This window comes from Ogataea polymorpha, assembly GCF_001664045.1.
Source record: "Ogataea polymorpha strain NCYC 495 leu1.1 chromosome Unknown OGAPOscaffold_2, whole genome shotgun sequence".
Taxonomy (NCBI): Eukaryota; Fungi; Ascomycota; class Pichiomycetes; order Pichiales; family Pichiaceae; genus Ogataea; species Ogataea polymorpha.
This window is the reverse complement of record NW_017264699.1, coordinates 1,492,992-1,516,309: the sequence shown is the minus strand read 5'-3', so window position 1 is coordinate 1,516,309 and position 23,318 is coordinate 1,492,992. Positions and strand designations below refer to the sequence as shown.

Genomic DNA, 23,318 nt, shown 5'->3' with positions numbered 1-23,318 from the left:
TTAAGTTTGAGCATATGTGCGCGACACAAGTGGTTTCCGTCTGGACGGACCTTTCTGCCCTGATGGGGATGTTCGGGGGGGTATTCTTTTTATAGGCAGTTTCTGGGTGCCCCTTGGCCGCCTGGGTGCTTGCCCCTACTGTAAGCGTCTATCAGCCGGGGGATTGGCCCTAATTTGGCCGCATGATCTGCTCCATCCTGGGGAAACTGGTCTGCGCCCCCGGGGGGCCCGCAAGGGGGTTCGCGTTCGCCCGATTCATGTATGGCAGCCTGTCACAGTCCGGGTTTCGCAAAGGGATAAGCTGCGCCGTTAGTCCCAACGCCTTCTACTGTTGAGTCAGCTCAGCCCAGCAGGGCCGCCGCAGGCCTTTACGACTGAACGCTCCCGGCCGCGTATGTAGTGTGGAGGGGCGAGCGGATACCAACTTCACAGAGGTGACAGCTACCGAGCTTGATTTCGCCAAGCTGTTTCGATGAGACAATACAATCACTCAAGCTGGCATTCCGGCAAGTCGCCTTCAGAGGATCCCGCCAGATGGCCACCCCGCCACCCCGCCACCCCGCCACCCCGCCACCCCGCCACCCCGCCACCCCGCCACCCCGCCACCCCGCCACCCCGCCACCCCGCCACCCCGCCACCCCGCCACCCCGCCACCCCGCCACCCCGCCACCCCGCCACCTACATCTCCATCCTTCTCCCTGGTTAAGTGTGCCCCCCTTAACTAATTTACTTATGCTAAACTACTCTAATTCTCTCTTGAGTCCCCAATCTCCCTTTCCATGTACACACAAATACTTGGTAAGAACCCGACACAAAACATCCACAGCTCTCATACTGAAGACACGTCACGGGAGCCACCACGAGCTACGCTTGCAGATCAACCCTCCTCTTCCTCCTCCTCCTTTTCTCGCCCACAGGAACCACCCGGCTCGGGCGGCCTGCTATGCACCATAGTTCCAAGCAAAACGGGTTTATGTATCCACCAAAGCATGCTTTAACATCCTGTCGAACCGTTTACTGTAGAACATCTTATCGAACCTTTTATTGTCATTAAAGTTTAGTCAACTTGCCTACACAATCGTTTTCGGATCCTCATCGTGAGACTCGACAATTTTCAGCTCCTTCAAGTACCGGTCAGACTCCTCTTGTTTTTTTGTTTGCCAGTGTTTCCATTGACGCGCAGGAATCTTCAGAGCAAACATCTCGTCGATCTCTTCAAAGGAACGCCCTGCAGTTTCAGGAAGGTAAAAGTAGAACACAAATATCGAAAGGAATGAGCACCATGTAAATATGAAATTGATTTTTGATCCCATGTTAGCCTCGTTTGCGTTAAACATATACGGTAACACAAACTGCCACATGCATTGCAAAGCATTGTTTGTTAGGTTTGCCAGCGCATACGTCTTTGCTCTCAAAAAAACGGACGACACCTCAGCCGCCAAAATGTAAGGAACCGCTCCCAACGCAATGTTGTACACGTAGTTGTACATTGCCATAAATCCTGAAGATGTTTTCATTGCCGGTATATTACTTTTGTCAATACCCGTGCTGGCAATCAACAGGTTGAGGATGGTTATGGCAATCATGCCCCCGATCATTAAAGGTCGGCGACCAAACCGGTCAATAATGAACCAGGAACTAATAACCCCAGAAATAGATAGAGCCTGCGCACCACATGATATTTGGAAAGATTTTTGGGTATCGTATCCCGCGTATTGATAGTAATAGGTTGAGTAGTTGCTGACATAAGAAACACCACTCATTGCCTGCATGAATAGGGCAAAGATCACAAGCAGAGTACGACGCAAGTCCTTAGCCTTAAAGCAGTCCAGATAAGTGCCCGCTTTAGCGGAAATCTCGCTTGCCTCCATGACGGTCACGTACATCATGGCATATTGTTTTTGTATAACACTTTCCTTTCGATACATCTTTGTTAAGGACTTAAGAGCTTGTTGACGTTTACCTTTGGAGAGAAACCAGTAAGCTGATTCTGGAATAGTCATAATCATAGCCATTGCAGTAATGGAAAAAATCCATTGGGGAATGAAGATGCCTCTGTAAGCCATTCGTGTAGTGTAAGTACTTGTTGTGTTATTGATGAGAACACAGATAAATGGACCAATACAGAGAGCAAGGGCAATTGTAGCGGCAAAGAATCCTCTTAATGCAAGAGGTGCACATTCAGAAACATAAACCGAACAGCAAGAAGAGATCATTCCCAAACAGAAGCTGTTGAAAAACTTTCCCACAAAAAACACTTCAATGGAAGTTGCGATGTATTCCAGTGTAATGAATGGCACGGTGAGCAAGACAGCACAAAACAAAGTGTTTCTTCTACCCACCTTATCAGCGAAAAATGAGCCTAACATCAAGCCCACTGCAAGAGCGCCAGTAGGAGCACCGGTTATGGCAGATTGCCATTTGGCTTCTAAAACATAGTCTCCTTCATAAGCAAAGCCAAAATCTTTCCTGAATTCCGGAATGCTGACAACCATGCCGCCGGCTTGGTTTTCATAGCCGACGAGGACCATCGACCACACACAAACAAACATGAAGTACACCGTCCAAGGGTAAGCCTTGGTTGCTTGCCACCTGGTAAGGTCGTGCTCCACTTTTTGCTGAGCTCTCGCCACCTGCATAAGGTGGTCAAACTCTTCCTCGCTTATAGCTGCTTGCGGATCTTCCTTATCCTTAGTCTTAAAAAACATGTTTCACTTCAATATAGAATTCCACGATTCTGAATCTTCAGTTGAACTTATAAAATTCGGCACAAGAGTTGTGTTATGTCTTACACTTGAGCTGATTTCCAGATCTTTATATAAACCTGCAGTTTTAGATCAGTGCCCATATGACGACTTCTATGGAAACTAGAAAAATTCTGGGGAAATTTTTTGTGGGGTACATCTCGCGATATTGAAATTCCGAAATCTGTGACTTTTTTTGGCCCAAAATGGAATGGGACAAAAATGTCGGACGAACTATAGACCCGAATTTAGCAGGAATCTCATGCAAAAGATCCTGCTTTTCAATAAATCCTCAATTGTAACGCCACATGCATTGTTTTTTTTATCGGCCTTTTCGTCAAAATACAATAGTACGACCCCGCAATCTGGGTAACCCTAATTTTCATCGTATATGTCGGAATATCATTGCACCGTTTATCAGCCTCTACTCTTTCAAAGTGGGGCACAACCTTATAGTTACTTCCCTGTCCACCCCATGTACATCAATATCGGTTCGACAAATATGTGGGGGACAATGTTTTAAAGTCAAAGTGGCTTAGTACCCCACCCCGTAATTTTTAGTAGCGGAATTAAACTCGTCCGAAATGAAAATTCGAAACCCACAACTTCGCCATTTTTAACTATAAAGCTGCTACTCAGTACTCACTTATTTCAAGTAGATTCAAAACACTCCTTTGAGTACTTAGCTAATTGAATAATGGTTGAGGTTAGAGGAGTTCGACTAGAGTCTAACGCTCTCGGACCAACCAATGGGTTAATCGCAACTAAAAGACCAGTCATTTCCTGGGAGATTTTTGGTAACGAGAAGAACTGGTATCAAGGTGCTTATCAAATCAAGATTAAATACGGGGACCAACCTTGCAGCACTTACGATGTTGTCAGCTCTGACAATAATCTGTTTGTGGAATGGCCAGGAAGAGACTTGAAGTCAAGAGAAGTAATAGCTATTTCGATTCGTGTTGCACCAAAATCTGATATTTCTTCTTTTTCTGAATGGAGTGCGCCCGCAGTCGCTCAAGTTGGAATTCTGGATAACTCCTGGAGGGCTCCATTTATTTCTATGGTTGGGCAGCCCAAGGATGAAAACGTCTCACCAGAAATACTATTCAGGAAGAATTTCGATTTATCGGGTAACAAAATCAAGTCTGCTAAGATCTATAGCACAGCTTTGGGGGTTTACGAAATTGAAGTCAATGGAAGGAAGGTTGGAAAAGACTACTTAGCACCTGGTTGGACAAGCTATGATCATCGTTTGCTCCATCAATTCTACGATATAACAGACTTGCTTGCACCGCATACTAATGCTATTGGTGCTAGAGTAGGGTCTGGATGGTATAGTGGAATGCTTGGTTTTGACGGTGGGGCCAGAAATATTTACGGAGACCGAAGAGCCATTAGTATCGAGATAGAGGTGGAATACGAAAATGGTGAGAAAGCTGTGATTCTCTCTGATGAAGCTTGGAAATCAAATTATGGCCCCATTAAAGATGCACAGTTGTACAATGGTGAGGTTTATGATGCAACTTGCGAGTTTCCAGGATGGTCTCTCCCGACCTTTGAAGATAAATCGTGGAACCCAGTTGAAATTATTCAATGCAGCTCCAAATCAATTGAGCCGCAAGCTTTTGGTTACATATGTGAAATTGACTCTCTGACACCAATCAATATTATCGAGACACCAAAAAAAAAGTTGATTGTTGATTTCGGTCAAAATGCGGTTGGTTTCGCTCGGATCAATAATGCCAAAGCTCCAAAAGGGCACACTATTACTTTAAGATTTGCTGAAGTTTTGGAGAATGGGGAGCTCGGCACTCGTCCCCTGAGGCTGGCAAAAGCTACAGACCAGTACACTTTCAAAGGTGATATAGATGGTGAGACATACGCTCCTAGATTTACATTTCATGGAGCAAGATACTGTCAGATTGACAACTGGTATGGAGAGTTTAGCCCAAACAATATTGAATTCGTTGTCATTGGAAATCTAATGGAGACAACTGGTGGTTTTGAGTGTTCGGACAAAATGCTCAACAGGCTCCACCAGAATGTTGTCCATAGCATGAGAGGCAATTTCCTAGCCATACCGATGGATTGCCCACAAAGAGATGAACGTCTCGGTTGGACAGGTGACATTGCCATATTCTGTCCAACAGCACTCTACTTATGTGATTGTTACTCGTTCCTGCAAAGCTGGCTAAAGGATTTGAAACTAGAACAGAAAGAGAAAGGTGGAGCTCCTGCTGTTGTGGTCCCAGATATTATACATGCTTTTGATACATTTTGGAATGGTAAGATAGCCGCTATTTGGCAGGATGCCTCGGTTATTGTACCTTATGAGCTTTACAGATCATCTGGAAACAAGCATATTTTACAAGCCCAATACGAAAGTATGGTTTCATGGATTGACTACATACCTAAAATTGAAGGAAAAGTCAGGTGGAATAAAATTGAGTTGCAGTTAGGAGATTGGCTGGATCCATCTGCACCACCAGAAAACCCCCTTCTTGCTTTGACGGATGCCTATCTGGTTGCTGATGCTTTTCTTTTCAAAATACTTACGATGACTTCGGAGACTGCTGAGATCTTGAAGTTGGAAAAAGATGCGGCTTATTACGCTGAGCTGGCTTCCAAAATGTCGTTCTGATTTCAATGAGGCTTATATTTCCTCGTCAGGGAAACTCACATCAAACACACAAACGGCATATGCTTTGGCTATCTGTTTTGGCCTGTACAAAAATGATGATCAAATATCCTACGCTGGTAACCAATTGTCCGAACTAGTTAGGCAAAGTGATTATAAAATCAGTACTGGATTTGCTGGAACTCCATTTGTCACTGAAGCTTTGACTATTACAGGACATCTAGAAGACGCCTACAAAATGATACTACAAAAAGAATGCCCTTCATGGCTCTATCCAGTTTCTGTGGGAGCAACAACAGTCTGGGAACGATGGGATAGTATGTTGCCTACAGGGCACATCAATCCTGGTGAAATGACCTCTTTCAATCATTACGCCTTGGGTTCAATTGCTAACTGGATGCATGAAAGAATGGGTGGTCTAAAACTGAAGGAACCAGGCTGGCGAGAGTTTTACCTTAGGCCTATGCCTGGATCTAACATCAGCTATTGTGAGACTTTCCACAAATCGCCTAGTGGCTTGATCAAGTCTGAATGGAAATTAGAAGCTGGTAAGTTTGTCTACAATGTGACTGTTCCCTTGAATTCAACTGCCCACATCACACTTCCTGACGGAACCACTCATTCTGTGGGCTCAGGATCGTGGTCTCTTACGTGCTCAGCTTGATAAGTTTCAGGTAGGAGCTTTTTATGCTGTTGATGAGCAAAGGGCCTATAGAATATTAGACTCTGTATAAGTTTTCCTTGTTAAGTGATGTTGTTCTTTGAACTTCCGCGTACTTTAATCATCTTGGTCAACTGTCCTCAATAGCAGTCGAGGTTCCATTCTCGTTGTCATCTTTCTGAGATTAGTCAAGTTCGAGCGGCGTTTCTGGAGGAGGAAAATACGTTCCAGCGGAAGATTTGTGAAGCTTTTCGAGATCGAAATTTCACTCTCCCGCAGTGACAATTTTCACCATGTTGATCGTCACGAACCAGTGTAATCCTGTATTGAACGCTCGAATGAGTGTAACAGCTAATCATGAGAGGAGAACCACTATAATTTCCATCCCAGCTTGATCTCAAATATTCTAAATCATTTCCTTTTTTTGAGCCGATCATCAAGCTCAGTAACGAGGCAATCCTTCGCTCTCAGACTGACATTTCGTTTGCGGCTGTTGAATCACATACAATATAAGAAGATCGATAGCTATTTCTGGCAGTACCACCAATGAGTCTCAAGCCAAGTTCACTCTTAGTTTCCCCCTGTAGGTCGCAAGATACTGAATCAACTTCAAAAAGCACTGAGAAGGTTACTTGTTGCATGAAACATAGGATATTTGACTTGTCTTCCTGTTGCTAACATGAGAATATATGAAAATTGAAGGAATCACTACATGACTGAGTAAAAGAGTATTTTTCGAAAACCAGTGACGAAGATGATTTTCAATACTTTACGCATTGCTTTGATCAATATCACCAAAGATGAATTTGACTTTCATGTATCTTGTAGCTACTCAAACCGGCATACGAAAGTGCTGCTCAGTATCAGGCTTTTCAATTTGCCCTCAGTATATGCCTGCTCAGTTATAAATTTAATGACCAAAAACCATCTTCTACTAGAGTTGGATGGATTTTATTAATGGTCCGAGAGACGGAGAAAACTGTCTTTTTTTGTTTTGGTAGTACAAATGGGGTGCGGGATTTTCAATCAGATCACCTGAAAACTTTTTGGGATCTGGCGGCTTGCATTTGCAAAATCCGGGGGTGGGGTAGATCTAGTCGGTAAATTATTTCTCCGCGCATTAAAAGTAAAAATATAATTCCCCCGAAGGTTAGGATCACCCAATTTTTGATAACGAAGCTTTATATACATCCACTAGCAGTTGGTATCCAGAACTTGAGCTCCCAGTAACCCATTATTGACAAAGATTCGACTAGCTGAAAAATCTAGCACTAAAGAATCCAGGAAAACTTCGTTGAGTACAGCTAAAGCTTACCTATAATGTCCACTTTCGACGTTGAAGACGTTCTCAAACAACTTACCACTAAGGAAAAGGTCCCAGCTGCTTTCTCTGAAGGACTTTTGGCATACGCAAGAGATCAAGAGACTGAATGTTCCTTTCATACGACTCAGTGATGGCCCTAATGGTGTCAGAGGTACCAAGTTTTTCAAATCTGAGCCCTCTGCTTGCTTCACGTCAGGTACCGGCATGGGATCTACATTCAATGTACAATTGCTGAAGAAGGTAGGAAGCATGATGGCTACTGAGGCAAAACACAAAGGCGCTCATGTCATACTGGGTCCAACTTGTAACATTCAAAGAGGACCGCTAGGTGGAAGAGGCTTCGAGTCTTTCAGTGAAGATCCGTTTCTTTCGGGTCTCTGCTCTGCAAGTTTAATCAATGGCATTCAAAGTAAAGGAATTGGAGCCACAATCAAGCATTATGTTTGTAACGATTTGGAGGATGAAAGGAATTCTGTTGACGCAATTGTTTCGGAGAGAGCTCTTAGGGAGATTTACCTGATGCCCTTTCAATTGGCCGTCAAATACTCACAGCCCAAATGTGTGATGAGCTCGTACAACAAAGTTAACGGAGAGCACGTTTCACAATCCAAAAAGCTGCTCACTGGTGTGCTGCGAGAGGAATGGGGTTGGAATGGTTTGGTTATGTCCGACTGGTTTGGTGTCTACTCGATCAAAAATTCTATTGATGCAGGTTTGGACCTGGAGTGTCCCGGCGTTCCAATCATGAGAAAAATGGATGCAGTGTTACACGCTATCAATGCCAGAGAGATCAGTATAGACGTGATTGATGAAAGAGTTAGAAACGTGCTGAACTTGGTGAAGTTTTCTATGCAAAGCGGCATTCCTGAAAATGCTCCTGAAGATTCTAAGAATAATGTTCCTGAGACCTCTGCTTTGCTCAAAAGGCTAGCCTCAGAAGCTATCGTGTTGCTGAAGAATAAGGATTCATTTTTGCCTTTGAAAAAGACGGATAAGATTGCTGTGATTGGCCCTAACGCTAAAGTTCCTAGAATCTTTGGTGGGGGCTCTGCTTCGATGAATCCTTATTATGCTACAAACATTTTTGATGGTATTGCTGATAAACTTACAGAGCCCCCACTCTATGCTGATGGTTGCTCAATTGAGAAAAACCTGCTCGATCTGGGCACCTTATCTACCTTCAACGGTTCCGAAGGGGTTTATTGCAAGGTTTACAACCTTCCTGCTGAATCGTCTGACCGTCTCATTGTTGATGAGTTTGCATTGAATTCTACGAGATTGATGTTATTTGATTACAAAAACGACAAACTAGACAACAACTTGTTCTATATGGATATTGAGGGCGAATTTACCGCCAAAGAGACTGGCACCTACGAGATAAGCGTTAGTTGTCTTGGAACCGCACAATTTTTCATTAACGGTAAATTGGAGATTGATGACAAAAATAATCAAGTCCTTGGATTTGCAGCCCTGGGTGCCTCTACCGCCCCCAAAACCAAGAGATTTGATATGAACAAGGGAGAGTCTTTCAAATACAAGATTGAGTTTGGTTCGGGTCCAACGTTCACTTTGGAGACCACTGATCTAGTTGCATCTAACGGAGGAGGAGCGCTCTATGTGTCCGCCATGAAGGTCGAGTCGGATAAGGATAGGATCAAAAAGGCTGTTGAAGTTGCATCACAAACTGATAAAGTTGTTCTCTGTGTTGGAACATCATCAGATTGGGAGAGTGAGGGATACGATAGACCAGTTATGGACCTTCCTGGTAGCCAGGATGAGCTCATCCAAGAAGTCCTTAAAGTCAACAATAATGTGGTGGTAGTCAATCTTTCCGGTACCCCAGTCACGATGCCATGGGTCGATGAGGTTCCGGCTATAATTCAGGGATGGTTCAATGGAAGTGAGAGTGGAAATGCAATTGCTGATGTTATCTTTGGTGATGTTAACCCGTCCGGTAAATTGAGTTTAACATTCCCTAAACGATGCCAAGATAATCCTGCATACCTTACCTTCAAATCCAACAAGGGAAAGGTTGTTTATGGTGAGGATACTTTCGTTGGATACAGATATTATGAGAAATGTGGAGTAGATCCCTTGTTTGCATTTGGATTTGGTCTTTCCTACACCACTTTTGCTTTTTCTTCCTTGTCAGTGAGAGTTAACGTCGACACTATTCTCGCATCTGTGGAGGTGAAAAACACAGGTACAATTGCAGGTGGCGAAGTCATCCAGCTTTACATCACTCCGCCAAGTGAAACAACGGAAGAGCGTCCTTTGAAGGAGCTTAAGGGCTTCAATAAAGTGTTCCTTGAATCTAATGAAGCTACTCGTGTCGAGATCCAGGTTCCGGTGAAATATGGATGCTCGTACTTTGATGGAGAGCGCAAGAAGTGGTTGATTGAAAAAGGAACTTATGGCGTACTTGTCGGAAATGCTTCAAACTCGAAAACTTTCTTAACTAGTTCGTTTGAAATTCAGGAATCGACTTACTGGAGCGGTCTGTGATCTACTTTACAATATATCTTTCAAAGATGATACATGTTTTGTTTTTAAAATGTACTTGTTGTTCTGACACTAGCTGAAAGACTAGTACTCTTGAGTTTGGTACAAACCAAAGTGATGTTCCCGAGCAGCAAACAATTTGACTAGGAAGAAAAACCAAAAAAAAGGCAAGTTGGAATTTCATATTTCTGTCATGCCAAGGAAAAAGTAATTTGAGAACTTATAGACTTCCTCGTGTCACATAGAGGTTGGTCAACTAGTACATTGATTTGGGTTGTCGGATATTTGAACTTCAAGGCAAGGCCACAAACTATTTCTATAGTTTGACTCGTAAAAACACCTGCAATCTGCAATCTTACCTAAATGTCTCTCGGCTTATCTATATTATTACCTCATATAGAAAGTCCGTTCCCCTTGGAGATAAAAAAAATTGCACTTGCTTGATTTTCTCCACGCTGAACAGACAATATCGAATTAAGTCCAGAAAACGAACTTGAGAAAAACATTTCGTGCAACTGACTTATCTGAGGTCTTCTTTGCTGATGCAAGTTTTGTAAGGTTTGGTCTCTATTTCAAAGCCCTCCTTACAAGTGCTCCGTGCAGTATATAAAAAACACGTCGTCTTGATAAAATTTTACCACATTTACAAAAATATCAATCCTAGAACATTTTTGATAGGTAACATCGAAAATTCACTGCCAATAATATATGTATGAACAACTTCTATAGCTAGTTTGCCATAATGCTAGATACCAACAAACATAAAAATATGTCTGCTGTCATGCTAATACTATCTAGAGACCTCCAAAAGCTTGTTTGCTCTTCAATTCATTATGTTGCACTGTTGGTGGAACATGTCACAGTACAAAGAATCTCAGCTATATGTATTATGCCCCAAAGCTGGAAAGTCACATATGAGCCAAAACCTTACAAAATTCACAAACTTGATTAGAAGATACTCTGTGATTTTGCATGCTGACTGATTCGTGTCGTGTGGTTGTTCTGGGTGACAAAACTTAGTTGTATCAAAATTCTCAAATATGTATAAATTAACTTAACGACTTTCTCAGAACGCTAACAAACGCGTCAATATCATCATCATCATTGTACAATGGGAAGGGTGCTACACGAATTGCTTTATCACGCTTATCAATCACAACCCCTTCAATTTCAAGTCTCTTAACTGCGTTCTTGAAAGTCTCCGATGAGTCAAATTCTATGGTTATCTGTGCGCCTCGTGATTCCGGGTCACTCGGGGTGATTATATTGATACCAGAAGGTATAGTTTTGAGTCCCCTTTCAAGCAGGCTAGTTAGTCGTATGGACTCCTTCCGAACGGCTTCCATACCGCCATATTCTTGAATCATTTTTAATGACTCAAGAAGACAGACATTGTCTAGCACGCTAGGATTAGAAACGTGCAGAGCCAAAGCCCCTTGCCGAAAGTTATCTTCATATGATAACCTCATTCTCGATTCCAGCTTCTGTCCCCACCACCCCTTAAGGTAATTTAGCTCCCAGTGCTGCGGATGGACGTACACTCCTCCAATTCCACCTGGACCTGCTCCTAAGTACTTGTAGCTACACCAACATGCAAAGTCCACTCCCCAATCATCAAGCTTTAATTGAAGGTTACCAACCGCATGCGCTAAATCCCAGCCAACAATTGCTCCTGAGTCATGTCCCAACTTAGTAATAGTTTTCATGTCAAATGTCTGTCCTGTATAAGAATGCACTCCTGGTAGCCATATTATAGCCGGTTTGTACTTTTCTATCATTAATGCAATGTCTTCTGTTCGAATGGTTTTCTCCTGATCCCGAGGACATACAAACTTTATGGTGTTTTCAGGATTAAGCCCCTTTGACGTAATGAACGATTTTATTGCAAAATAATCCGAAGGAAATGGATTTTCCTCCATCAGAACGACAAATCTGTTTTCTGTGGGTTGATAGAAGGAACTCAGCATCATGTGTATATTTGTAGTTAGGGAATTCATAGCTGCCACACTTCGATAATCAGACGCACCAACAATTAGTGCAAGATAGTGAGAGACTTCTTCGTCCAACGAAACCCACCCATTACGAATGTAATGAGTGCTGTGTCCCAAAGATCCTTTTGTGGCCCATATGCCAAGTTCGACGTCGAGGGCTTTTTTCAGAGACCTTGGCTGGAGGCCAATGGAGTTAGCACACAGGTAAACGCAGCTTTCGTTACCAGTTCCACCTGTGTCGCTTTTTGAAGGAATTAGATATTTGCTTTTCAGACTCATTATTAGTTTGTTAGTCTGGAAAGCGGGCTTTTTATCTGAATATAAATCAGTCGGTATACTATTCCGATGTTTGATACCGATATCTTTTTCCCGATCTTCGGATTTCCCGCTAATTTTCTTTTTTCGACTCATTTTTTGGCTATCAGTTAAAATCATTTGAATTGAAGATGAGCCCATATAATTGCTATAAAGGGTATATATACACTAGATGCCACCGATAAGAAGCTTGTGATACTTTTCATCTTTTATTCCCTGTAACCCGAGGACTATGGACACAAAACAAGATCGTATATTTCACTCTACTCAGTCCATTGAGGACGGGACACCATGTACTGATCGTGAAGATGGGTCGCATTTGAAGAAACAGCTTAAGGAGCGACACATCCAGCTCATTGCACTCTGTGGAATGATTGGTACTGGATTGTTTTTATCATCAGGAAATGTTTTGGCTACATCAGGACCCCTAGGTGCGCTTCTCAGTTATATGGTGATGGGGATATTTACATTGGGAATTGCATACACGAGTGGTGAAACTGCTGCTTTGTATCCTACTACAGGTGCATTTGTGAGACACGCTTCTAAGTACATTGAGCCTGCAGTAGGAGCTGCAACAGGTTGGAACTTTTGGTATACGATGTCAATATCCGCCCCTGCAGAGCTTTCAGCTGCCGCAACAGTTTGTCAGTACTGGACTGATCTGAATCTTGCAATATTCATTTCCATATTCATCGTTTTTGTCATCTCAATTAATATGGTGTCAGTTAAATTCTATGGAGAAAGCGAAGTGATTTTTGGGATGCTGAAGATATTTCTTATAGTTGGGATGATAATTGGCGGAATTGTATTGACTTGTGGCGGTGGCCCAGATCATCAATCTATCGGATTTAGATACTGGCATCATCCTGGTCCATTCAAGTCCTACATTTTGCAAGGATCATCAGGAAATTTTTTGGCATGGTGGAGTACATTAATTCAGGCGGCCTACGCCTATGGAAATATTCAAGTGGTTTTTATCGCTTCCTCGGAAACTTTAGATGCCAGACACCAAATATCAAAGGCCATGAAAAAGTTAGTTTTCCGAATCCTGTTTTTTTACATTGCTACCATCTTTGTGATTGGACTTCTCGTTTCTTCAGATAATACAGAAATCACATCAGGGACGGGTACAGCCGCATCTTCACCTTTTGTTATTGCTTTTGAGGATGCTGGTGTCAAGGTACTACCTTCTATTGTTAATGCTGTTGTTATGACCTCAGCTCTTTCGTCGGGATCTGCCTGTCTCTTCATTGCTTCGCGTACGCTATATGGCATGGCTTTAGACGGACAAGCCCCCAAATTCATTTTGAAGTGTAACAGGTTTGGTGTTCCTTACTTTGCAGTTCTTCTTTCCGCAAGTATGACACCTCTTGTTTATATGTGTGTCAGCACAGATGCATTTGAAGTTTTTGTCTGGTTTGTGAATATTACGACCCTTGCTGGACTTGTGGGCTGGGTCGTAGTCTGCGTTTCCTTTTTGAGATGCTTTTATGCCATGAAAAAGCAAAACATTTCAAGAGACGAGCTGGTTTTCAAATCTCCTTTTCAGCCATATGTTGCTTGGAGTTCGATGATATTTGTCATCCTTGTACTTTTGTTCTCTGGATTTGACATCTTTGTCCATGGTTATTTTAGCGTTTCTGGATTGATCACCTGTTACATCAACTTACCCATATTTGCCTTCCTTTGCATATTCTTCAAGATCACAATGAAAAGCAAGTTACTTCCGTTGGAAGAGCTGGACCTTTCAGAGATCTATATGGTTAGGAACGAAAAGGAACGAATTCTGGAGCTAAAACTTGCAGAGTCCAACAGACCGCTCTGGAGGAAAATTGTGGGATTCATTATATAATTCAGCTGTTTATTTATAATGGTGAAGTGCCAAACATGTTCATGGAAGGAAGTGAGCTCCAGTAATCAAAGTCCAATGAGCTACTGGATTCTGCATACTCTAGACTAAAAAGTGACTGTGATTTTGTGGCAAACGAATCCTGGGGCAGCTCTGTACTCTGATCATTCGAATGTATTAGTTGTTGAATGTTCAAAAGATCGGAAGATTCAATGGGATCTGATATGGTTGACATATCAATGTATTTATCTCTCAGAGATTGCACCTCTGACACAGTAAGCCTGTTGCTTTTGCGGCATGCAAACTTATAAATGGTTGAGATCTCTAACGCCCATTTATGATAAGATTTTCCTATTTCCCATTTATCGGCATAAGATGAAAGATAGTCTAAACAATAATCGTAATATACTTTGGAGTCACAAAATTCAGGATCGTAGTTTGGGAAGTAGTGAAGATATGATAACATACCAGCCGCAGTAAAAGCTGAAAATCCGTAAAATGGATTGCAGCAGTAATCTTCAGCTTTCAACGAGTGTAAAATTGTCGCTATACTCCTTGCACTATCGAAAACAACACGAGCGGAATTTCGCCACCACAAATATGGAGCACTGTCGCATATTTTTGGTGGATCCAAAGGACCAGATGGAACGGAAGATCTGCTGGGAATAAAAGGAATATAATCTCGATGAAGCATTAGTTTAGCCATTGATAGGAATAAATGCATAAGACAATAACAAGATCCTAGTCCCAAAGAAGCATATCCTAATATATTGGAGTCGCTGAGCGTTTCTCTCGGTCCTAAATTATCATTAAAAGATGATATTTTTTTCGTCAACATATTCCATTCGCTCTCTTCGTCCCAAGGAACTTTTAAGTACGTCCGTCTTCCGCCTTGCAAAATCCAAAATGAACTCTCTAACCATAATTCCCCACTGAAAATCAATAAAGAATAAATATTTGATTGCACATCAACGCTCAAGGTTTTTAAAGTAACTGGTGACTTACTACCTGACTCAAATAGCATATCAATATCCTCTAACGGTAATTGAAAATCTTGTAATTGAGCATGCAAAGAAACCCCTGATTTATCTTTCAATGAATTTGATAGGAACCTATGCGACCAAATTGCACGAGTGAACACTTCTTTTTCTGTAGTTCCTGAAATAGCCGCCATTTCTTTATTTTTCACCAAGTAGTATGAGATGCGTGATGCTATCCCTTCAATAAACCAAGCTTTTCTAGTGCTACCTAACTGCCAAAATATGAGAATCAAAATTAATGATAATTGAAGACATGATAGGTAATCCGATTTGCTGTTTGCTAGTTCAAGAACTTTTGCTTCCAATTGACTGAGAGCAATAGAGTCTATCTCAGCACCCGTATATTTACATGACAATAAGAATAGGGCCTCTTTAACGCCAGGATGAAGAAGTTGGTCAATTTTTGGGATTTTGAGAAACAAGAGTTCAGGATGGTGAAAATACACGCATGATATCTGTTTTTCTTGCATCTCAAATGTGTGGCTAGTTTTCAATGAGTTTCTTTCTGTTACTGCATGATGTCCAGTCAATTGTTTGACGACTCGAAATTCCTTAGTACTTGTTAGCCTGCACGCCAGTTGTAAACCCTTCTTCTTACATGACAAACAAGGGGATTGTCCTTCATGGACACACTTAATCTTTTTGGATCGGCATCTAGAACAAGCCCATGCTAGTCTCATGGTAGGTATATGATGCCAAAATTTACGAAAAAAATAATAGGTTTGCCTATCGATTTTTTAATTTCGGTATCGTTATCCCGAATTCGTAGCTGTACCTGGCTGAATAAAGAGAGATTGTGGAACATAGTTTTTTTTGTCATCCTGAAAATGTCATCAGTCACACCACAAGCTAGAAAACATGTCAATATGATGGTGGATAGTACCATCAGGAACTTAGAGAAGGAGGATCTGCAGGCGATTCTCAGAAACATTCTATCAATGCACCCATCCCTCACCGAGACGTTCAAACTCGAAGCTACCAAGCGACTCAAAGGTTTCAAAGACATGGAGTCTGTTTCTCTTTTTGAAAAAAAAGTGGGAAGCTCTGAATATCAGCTGAAAGAAGATGCTTTTGAAAAATACGAAAAAAGGATAAGAGGCTTAATTGGCATTGGTCTCGCCCCCGTGGCTCTTGACAAACTTCACAACATTGTTGAGCAGGTTTGTGGCATAACCTATGATGAGGAGACTGAGACTGGAGAAATCATAGTTGATAAGCTTGCGATTATTGACGGCGACATAGTACAGACTGTTACTGGATTGAAGGAAATGGGTGACCAACAAGATGATGTCTATTCTGTGGCTGATAAGTTATTAGCTGTTCTGAAAGTGTGCAAATCGACCTTTGAGGAAAAGAACAGTGAGTGTGAATTTCCATTTGATCGGGGTGAAAAGGTGTTAGTGGACTACTGTGCAGCACACGATTAAATACAAACCTGTCTTTTCGGGACAATATTCGGATAACTTTTTTTCTCGGTATAGATTTAAGGCAAAAGATTCCGATCTACTCGGAATAGATATTGTGAAATGGATACTTTTGCACATATAAATCAAAAGCAAAAGTTGGAGTACCTCAAATCAAAGTAGTTGGTCATGGAATTGAATGGTCAGACTGTTCCGAGAGTTTTTAATGGTTTATGGCAACTATCATCTCCAGCATGGGGGTCAGCTCCGAAATCAAAGATGAAGAAGCATTTTAAACAACTTCTTGAAAATAAATTCTGGGCCTTTGACATGGCTGATCATTACGGTGATGCGGAGTTGATCTTTTCAGAGCTACGTCAAACTTCTAGTCACACTTTTTGTGCCACCAAATGGTGTGTGTTCGATAACGAATTTGAGGTTAGTCCCGAAAATGTCAAAAAAGAAATTGACACTCGTATACGAAGGACGGGTGGTGTTGATCTCCTTCAATTCTATTGGCAAAATAAAGACGCAGAAAAACCAATGCTAGAAATTTGTAAGCTGATAGTTGAAGACAAAAGATGCAAATTGGGTCTTTGCAACTTTGACACATTGTTGATGAAAAAGGTTGTTGAGTCCGGCATCAAAGTATACACAAACCAAGTTCAGTTTAGTTTAATTGATATTCGCCCTAGGCTGAAAATGGGAAAGTTCTGTGATGAAAATGACATTAAATTGCTTGCATATGGCACTCTTTGTGGTGGATTATTGTCTGATAAATGGTTGGGCAAAGAGGAGCCAGATATTTATGGAGATGATTCCATTACTCCTAGTCAACGCAAATACTTTGACATGATTGAAAACTGGGGTGGGTGGGATCTCTTCCAGGAACTTCTAGCTGCTCTTAAAAAAATTTCAGCTAAGAGAGACGACCTTAGTATTTCAATTGTTGCGGCACGTTGGGTCTTAAAGCATTCTTTTGTCGGATCGATCATAATCGGAACAAGATTGGGCGTCAAAGATCACTCACTGGAAAACATTATTATTGATGACTATACTTGGGATATAAGCACAGAGGAAATGGGTTGCATTGACTCTATTCTGGAGAAAAGTCGAGCCTCTCACCTGATTGAACTCCTTGGAGACTGTGGAGATGAATACCGTTGAACCAAATACATAGGAAATTATGCGACGTTCAGCACTAATGTATTACCACTCCTGAAACATAAGTTTTTCGGTCCAACCTTCATCATGTACTCTTATGCCAGTGTTGTACTTTACACTTGAAAATCTTTTTAAACTGGAAAATGCACTTCTCCAGATTATCGTATTTCAGGATGCACGATTTTATCAAATTGACCCTGAGTGAAGCTTGGAAGAGCTCATAATCAATTACTATCTTTTGATTTCTTGCGATTTTTATTATTTGCTATGCGATATCAAGCAGAGTAAATGGTGCTGCAAGCGATATTCATACTAATAATTTATGCTATCCTCTTTTACGTGCCGGGCCTTCAACTTCGCTTTCAATTGATAGTCGTATTCAAGTAGTTTGTTTATAAAGACACTAAAATATATATATTCACCTGCTGCCACACAACCTGTTTTTGTTCTTTATTATCGAACAATAAACTTGTAGACCCTCACAAATTTATTTCTGGGGCAGTATGCATATTAAATTATTAACTAATTTTGGTAGCATGTTTTTCAGCGCAAAGCTGAAAGATTCAGTAATGAAAACTGGAAATCAAGACTTTTTATTACTCATTGTGAGCTTCTAGAAATGAATTTTGAACTTTCAGGTTCATTTAGCAACTGCTTTATAATTTTACAACACGATCTTTCTCCTAGACTTTAAGAGGTTGACACAAAAACTTCAAAAAATTAGCTTTAAATTATTCACGTGGTTGTTCTTCCAGAAACGGCCAAACAAGGCACAAACTCATTCACCAATACCAAAGCATGTGTCAATTTTGATGGAGATTATTCCGATAGCATTCTTGATAATGTGACCCTTACATATAAAGAGACTGAGGCTGCTAGGCTGAACAAGTTATCTCCAGGCCTGAATATTACAGCAGAAGATGTTTACTCTATGGCTGGCTGCTGTGTTTTTGAACTAGATGTTACTGGTACCTCAAAGTTTTGTAAAGCTTTATCTATGGAGTCTCTGATTGGTCTTGGATATGACAAGGATCTATCTTACTACTACTCTTGGTCAAGATTCAGTTGGAACTTTGTTCTTTTCTTTTTCGCATGACAATGACTTGCTGAGATATTTGACGGCTCCAGGACTGTATGATCATGAGGAAGAATTGCCTCTTGATGGAGTCGAATTTAGAAGATCCTTCAAGTCTTCGGAAATTGTTCCTATGGCTGATTACAGAGAGGTTAACTTGCTATAATGCAACAAGTCAAAATAATGACATATGTGAGACTTTTTCTAAACGACCAAGTTTTCCCGGTTCCGGATTGCACAACCGGGCCGGGCTACTCTTGTCCTCTGAATGAGTTCAGTGATATTATTGAAGGCTCAATTACTGATTAACCAACACTACCCGACGCCAACAGACTAGGTCTCGGTTTTGAAATATCTCACCTTTAACAGGTCGTTGATCCAAATTTAAAAATAGTGCTTTTTTATTTTGCTAAAATATAGACAATTCATTAACCTTAAAGTCTTGAAATTGAGAAACCCTCTATGGTTACCAATATACAATGACACAGGAGGATATGATATAGTTACTTAACGAGAAGAGCTAAGCTTCATTTCCATCAACGGACTCAATCTTCAAAGGACGTTCAGGGGATGGGGAAAGGATATAGCGAGCATCAATGAGCTTCACTTTAGGATTCACAGTGAGACCGAATCCTGGTTTATCAAGCTGGGAGATGTTCAAAAATCCTTTGGTTGGGACAGTCTCATCTGTGAACAAAGAGCCAAAAACTGGTAGCACAGAACTTGAGTCTGGCGAGTTGGCTAGGTACTCCTGGAAAGGTGTGTTTGATTGAGAAGCAACAAAGTGGTATGAGTAGGAACCTGAAGCATGTGGCACAACCGGAATATCATAAGCAGCAGCTTGTGCAGCAATCTTTAGAAGCTCAGTCATTCCTCCAACCCACATAACATCTGGCTGCAAAATATCCACATTTCTTCCTTCGATCAATTTTCTAAATCCATACTTGGAATATTCATGTTCTCCGGTGGTGAATTTCATTGTTGGGAAGGCCCGCTTAAGCAAAGCATAACCATCAAAGTCATCAGGATGAAGGGTCTCTTCCCACCAGTTGATATTCAAGTCTTGGGTAGCTTTGACAAGATCTATAACATAGGACACATTTAACGACATGTAACAATCAACCATAAGCGGGAAATCTGGTCCCACTGCCTTACGATGATTTCTCAAAAACTCCACATTCTTCCTAAGTCCTGGAAATCCATCATCAGGTCCGTATGGTAGTGCGACCTTTCCTCCCCAGAATCCCATCTCCTTTGCCGCTTTTGGATTACATCTGGTACAGTAAAAGTCAATTCTGTCGCGGGTTGCACCACCAATCATCTTGTAGACCGGCTCATTTCTGATCTTACCCAGGAGATCCCAAATTGCAAGGTCAACAACGGAAATGACAGCCAAGGTGATACCTTTTCTTCCATAAAACATGGAAGCTCTAAATAATTTATCCCAGATCAAATTGTAATTTCTGGGGTCCTCTCCAATAATAAATCTCTCAAAATGATTATGAACTAACCAGCATGCAATTGGTCCTCCAAATCCAGTTGCAAATCCTTTGGAACCGTCAGTGGACTCAATTTCCACGCAAAACGAGCCAAGAACGTTGATTCCCCAGCTGGTACGAGAAGCCTTGTATTCAGGGAACTTGGACATTGGATTGGCAATATAGTTGTCCACCAGCCAGTGTCCTTTTTCAACATTATGGTAGTCACCACCTATTCCCTTTCCTTCTGTAAGATAAGTGGTTATTTTCTTGATACGAGGAAATTCTGCGGCAGTCATTTTAATGCTTGTAATCTAGGACTAGTGATACGGAAATTTAAGCTGTTATATAGTTATTGAGTTGTTTTCAGAAATGCAAAATTGATTGTTTCATGGTCACCAGTTAGGAACTATTTCTGGTACTTGAAAATGATTGCACCCGGAAAAGGATTTAAAGAATGCTCCGAAAAAATTATGGGGAAACCTAACCCCACTATCCAATTTTGGAACTTTTTATCAATACGTTCGGGTCAATAAAGCTGTCGATAAAAAATAAAGAGTCTGCAGGGTGGGACACTTATTCCAGTACAGTTACATAATCTGTAAATAGTTCTAATAGTTTCTGTTCGTGTGCCCCCTTCAGCTCGCTGGTTGCACAGATATAATTGGTGTTGATAATGGGCTATTGACTATTGAAGAGGCTCCTATGCAATATTATTTTGAGTCAGGTATCCAAGTAAGTCTTCAAATGCAAAAGAGCTCGTGTCAAATTGGAAAGCGTCCAGAAGCATACTCTCCTCTTGGGTTCTGTTTGACCTTGACTGCGTCGAAGCTAAAAAGCCGTTTTTATCTATTATTGAATTTTGGCTATCGTGCAGCTTCCGGTTTTGAGAATCTTTCGTTAAAGATTTGTTCAAAATGAGAGAAAGTAGATGTGCATTGATCCTCATGTCAGCAATGGCCTGTGACGGAGGTATTTCATACTCATTTCCTTCTGGATAGTCCGTGTTTGTAGGTGCAGGGAGAGTATCAAAGCCGAAGCTTTGTAGCTGCCTCAAAATCCTATAGTATTTTTGAGCTCCCTGCCAATGCTTCCCGATTGCGAATAGTATTCCGGAAAACAACTTTAGTTTCAAGTTGAGGTTCTCCCGATCTGACTGGCTTTTTGCAGCCTGGTTAAAAATGCTGTCTGCTATCAAGACTCTAGCGCAAACCCATATACAAAAAGAATAGTGTGGTCCTAAGTTTTCAAGCATTTTCTCACCGTTCTTCTTTTCTTGCTCCATGATATTTTGAGCCAATAGTGCTACTCTTTCCACTGATTCAAGACATATTCGTCGCGAGCTTTCTGAGTGCTTGAAAGCGGAAGATTCAATATGCGGGTATCCATATGCGCTGTGCATCTTGATCAGTGCTATGTGGTATGAAGAATGCAAAAGAGCAAGACCTGCAATTTCTTCAAAGGTATTTTGTTCAGTACACAAAGTGCTTGAATCCAACAGGGAAGCGTACTTAGAGGGTAAATTGCTCTTCCAGTCCATCATTTCGGTTTCCAACATATGAAAGTGCACAAACCACTCACAAACATTTTGCTTGTCAGCTATATTTCGGGGGTGAGATATAAACGCATACATCTTTCTCATCATCTGTATTACATCAGTGAAGTAACTGAATGCATCAAAAGTTTCAGTTTCTGAGCCATTCTTGGCAAAAAGAAGTGGCTTGTAGTTCGGATCATCAATTTGACTCCACAACTTGGTTCCCAGAGGCCTAGAGAGCTTTTCTTCTGACTCGGGCACACACAATGGCGTGCCTGAAGAGAATGAATTCAGAAGATCAAGAACAACGATACCCCACCCTAGCCGAATCCTTACCTCCTTCTCATTGACAGTGACAGGGTCTTTCAAAATTTTGGCTCTTTTTGGTCGAATAACAAAAGGTAAAGAGTCCTTTGTAGTATCTGAAGATGTAGATCGAGAATTCGCATCGTTGGTAACCGAAATATTCAAGTGGATCATCCCAGTGGCAGACATGCCAATAATTGAAGACGATTCTGGAACAAAAGAATTTCCAAATGAATAATAAGCCATCAATGCTATCGTTTGAAGTTGAACAATTGAAGATATAGAGTAACATTCGAGAATGATCTTCTGTTTACACGTGAGAATCAATTGTTCAACTTCATCTTTGGTCATGGAAACATTCTTGCTTTCTTGTATGTATTGCATTGAATTTAGAACAATCCCGTAGATAATCAATGGTGGTTTGTCAACCGACAAATCTTGAGTGGCATTTGAAGCTTCAATGGCACGAATATATTGCTGTACACTTCTTCTTGCTTCTCGTGGATGAATAATAGGAAAGCTGGGATATACTTTGGCAAAGAATATATCAACGAGTTGTTTAAGTGTTCCAGGTCCTGGTAACCCATTGCTGAGAAACCTGATGTTACGGTCCATGTGTTGGTGTTTAGGCATCTGTGAGCTCATAGTTGTTTGGGATTGGCTTAAAGCAGCGTCCACAGATGTCACACTAGCTTGAAGAGAATCTGAACTCATCAAGTTTACCAAACTATGCCCCACATGATTTGTAGAATTGCCACCTTGCAGGCTTTCGAGCGCCGATTCGATAATTTTGAACTTCTTATGAAATGTTTGGCTTTCTTCCTCCAAAGAAGATATCCTCTTTAGTAGCTCTTTTCCATAACCAGGTTTAAGACCCGGTTTTTTGACGTAAGAATATACACACTCAAATCCATGACTTCGACAATGCGAACATACTTTTTGCGAATCGCATTTGAGCTTCTTTTCCCGGCAAACATCGCATGATTTTGACAACCGTTTACGGTTATTTTCATTGTCTTCAAAGAACTACCTCGTGAATGTTCATTTTTCGTTGATATGCCTCCAAACCCGATCTTTTTCCCAGAGCTAAAAGATCAGATTCCCCGGAAATTTTCTTTACCCCACAATATGTGGCTACGTAAGCGAAAAACTTCTCCATACATTAAGGGCTGGAAATTTAATGAGCGACACCTTGCACCAACTATATTCCATTCCTGACAGTAGGGCATATATATAGTGGGGATACTATGATCCTAAAAGGTTTTCTCGTATTCTCTAGCTTCTGAAAGCT

General features: G+C 41.3%; 10 protein-coding genes across 10 annotated transcripts; 5 read left to right on the top strand and 5 right to left on the bottom strand.

Moving 5' to 3' along the window:
- Nucleotides 1–1,044: 1,044 nt before the first annotated feature.
- OGAPODRAFT_15969 (uncharacterized protein) lies at nucleotides 1,045–2,843 on the bottom strand. Its single transcript, XM_018354087.1, has one exon. It carries the CDS (start codon nucleotides 2,706–2,708, stop codon nucleotides 1,071–1,073), a length of 1,638 nt encoding a protein of 545 aa, XP_018212751.1. The 5' UTR covers nucleotides 2,709–2,843; the 3' UTR covers nucleotides 1,045–1,070.
- Nucleotides 2,844–3,441: 598 nt separating this feature from the next.
- On the top strand, nucleotides 3,442–6,938 carry OGAPODRAFT_81924 (uncharacterized protein; the record flags this gene model as incomplete). The annotated part of the gene is made up of 2 exons (XM_018356578.1): nucleotides 3,442–5,330; nucleotides 5,362–6,938. 2 exons carry the CDS (start codon nucleotides 3,442–3,444, stop codon nucleotides 6,044–6,046), a joined length of 2,574 nt encoding a protein of 857 aa, XP_018212750.1. The 3' UTR covers nucleotides 6,047–6,938.
- A 270-nt stretch (nucleotides 6,939–7,208) lies between these two features.
- Nucleotides 7,209–10,503, top strand: OGAPODRAFT_15968 (uncharacterized protein). Its single transcript, XM_018354086.1, has one exon. It carries the CDS (start codon nucleotides 7,572–7,574, stop codon nucleotides 9,870–9,872), a length of 2,301 nt encoding a protein of 766 aa, XP_018212749.1. The 5' UTR covers nucleotides 7,209–7,571; the 3' UTR covers nucleotides 9,873–10,503.
- A 337-nt stretch (nucleotides 10,504–10,840) lies between these two features.
- OGAPODRAFT_15967 (uncharacterized protein) lies at nucleotides 10,841–12,139 on the bottom strand (the record flags this gene model as incomplete). The annotated part of the gene is made up of 2 exons (XM_018354085.1): nucleotides 10,841–11,677; nucleotides 11,699–12,139. 2 exons carry the CDS (start codon nucleotides 12,137–12,139, stop codon nucleotides 10,919–10,921), a joined length of 1,200 nt encoding a protein of 399 aa, XP_018212748.1. The 3' UTR covers nucleotides 10,841–10,918.
- A 268-nt stretch (nucleotides 12,140–12,407) lies between these two features.
- Nucleotides 12,408–14,027, top strand: OGAPODRAFT_81921 (uncharacterized protein; the record flags this gene model as incomplete). Its single annotated transcript, XM_018356577.1, has 2 exons — nucleotides 12,408–12,426; nucleotides 12,484–14,027. The coding sequence occupies 2 exons, from the start codon at nucleotides 12,408–12,410 to the stop codon at nucleotides 14,025–14,027; spliced, it is 1,563 nt and encodes a 520-aa protein (XP_018212747.1).
- Nucleotides 14,028–14,040: 13 nt separating this feature from the next.
- Nucleotides 14,041–15,198, bottom strand: OGAPODRAFT_12218 (uncharacterized protein; the record flags this gene model as incomplete). The annotated part of the gene is made up of 1 exon (XM_018353313.1): nucleotides 14,041–15,198. The coding sequence occupies one exon, from the start codon at nucleotides 15,196–15,198 to the stop codon at nucleotides 14,041–14,043; it is 1,158 nt and encodes a 385-aa protein (XP_018212746.1).
- Nucleotides 15,199–15,968: 770 nt separating this feature from the next.
- OGAPODRAFT_15966 (uncharacterized protein) lies at nucleotides 15,969–17,165 on the top strand. Its single transcript, XM_018354084.1, has one exon. The coding sequence runs from the start codon at nucleotides 16,003–16,005 to the stop codon at nucleotides 16,489–16,491; it is 489 nt and encodes a 162-aa protein (XP_018212745.1). The 5' UTR covers nucleotides 15,969–16,002; the 3' UTR covers nucleotides 16,492–17,165.
- Nucleotides 15,969–17,634, top strand: OGAPODRAFT_75760 (uncharacterized protein; the record flags this gene model as incomplete). The annotated part of the gene is made up of 1 exon (XM_018356076.1): nucleotides 15,969–17,634. Exon 1 carries the CDS (start codon nucleotides 16,657–16,659, stop codon nucleotides 17,632–17,634), a length of 978 nt encoding a protein of 325 aa, XP_018212744.1. The 5' UTR covers nucleotides 15,969–16,656.
- A 1,471-nt stretch (nucleotides 17,635–19,105) lies between these two features.
- OGAPODRAFT_15965 (uncharacterized protein) lies at nucleotides 19,106–20,490 on the bottom strand. Its single transcript, XM_018354083.1, has one exon. The coding sequence runs from the start codon at nucleotides 20,481–20,483 to the stop codon at nucleotides 19,227–19,229; it is 1,257 nt and encodes a 418-aa protein (XP_018212743.1). The 5' UTR covers nucleotides 20,484–20,490; the 3' UTR covers nucleotides 19,106–19,226.
- A 246-nt stretch (nucleotides 20,491–20,736) lies between these two features.
- On the bottom strand, nucleotides 20,737–23,107 carry OGAPODRAFT_15964 (uncharacterized protein). The gene has a single exon (XM_018354082.1). It carries the CDS (start codon nucleotides 22,739–22,741, stop codon nucleotides 20,888–20,890), a length of 1,854 nt encoding a protein of 617 aa, XP_018212742.1. The 5' UTR covers nucleotides 22,742–23,107; the 3' UTR covers nucleotides 20,737–20,887.
- Between the last annotated feature and the right edge of the window lie 211 nt (nucleotides 23,108–23,318).

Bases quoted from the DNA above. Each gene is read 5' to 3' on its own strand.
- OGAPODRAFT_15969 (XM_018354087.1), bottom strand. From the start codon at position 2,708: ATGTTTTTTAAGACTAAGGATAAGGAAGATCCGCAAGCAGCTATAAGC.
- OGAPODRAFT_15968 (XM_018354086.1), top strand. From the start codon at position 7,572: ATGGGATCTACATTCAATGTACAATTGCTGAAGAAGGTAGGAAGCATG.
- OGAPODRAFT_15966 (XM_018354084.1), top strand. From the start codon at position 16,003: ATGCACCCATCCCTCACCGAGACGTTCAAACTCGAAGCTACCAAGCGA.
- OGAPODRAFT_15965 (XM_018354083.1), bottom strand. From the start codon at position 20,483: ATGACTGCCGCAGAATTTCCTCGTATCAAGAAAATAACCACTTATCTT.
- OGAPODRAFT_15964 (XM_018354082.1), bottom strand. From the start codon at position 22,741: ATGAGTTCAGATTCTCTTCAAGCTAGTGTGACATCTGTGGACGCTGCT.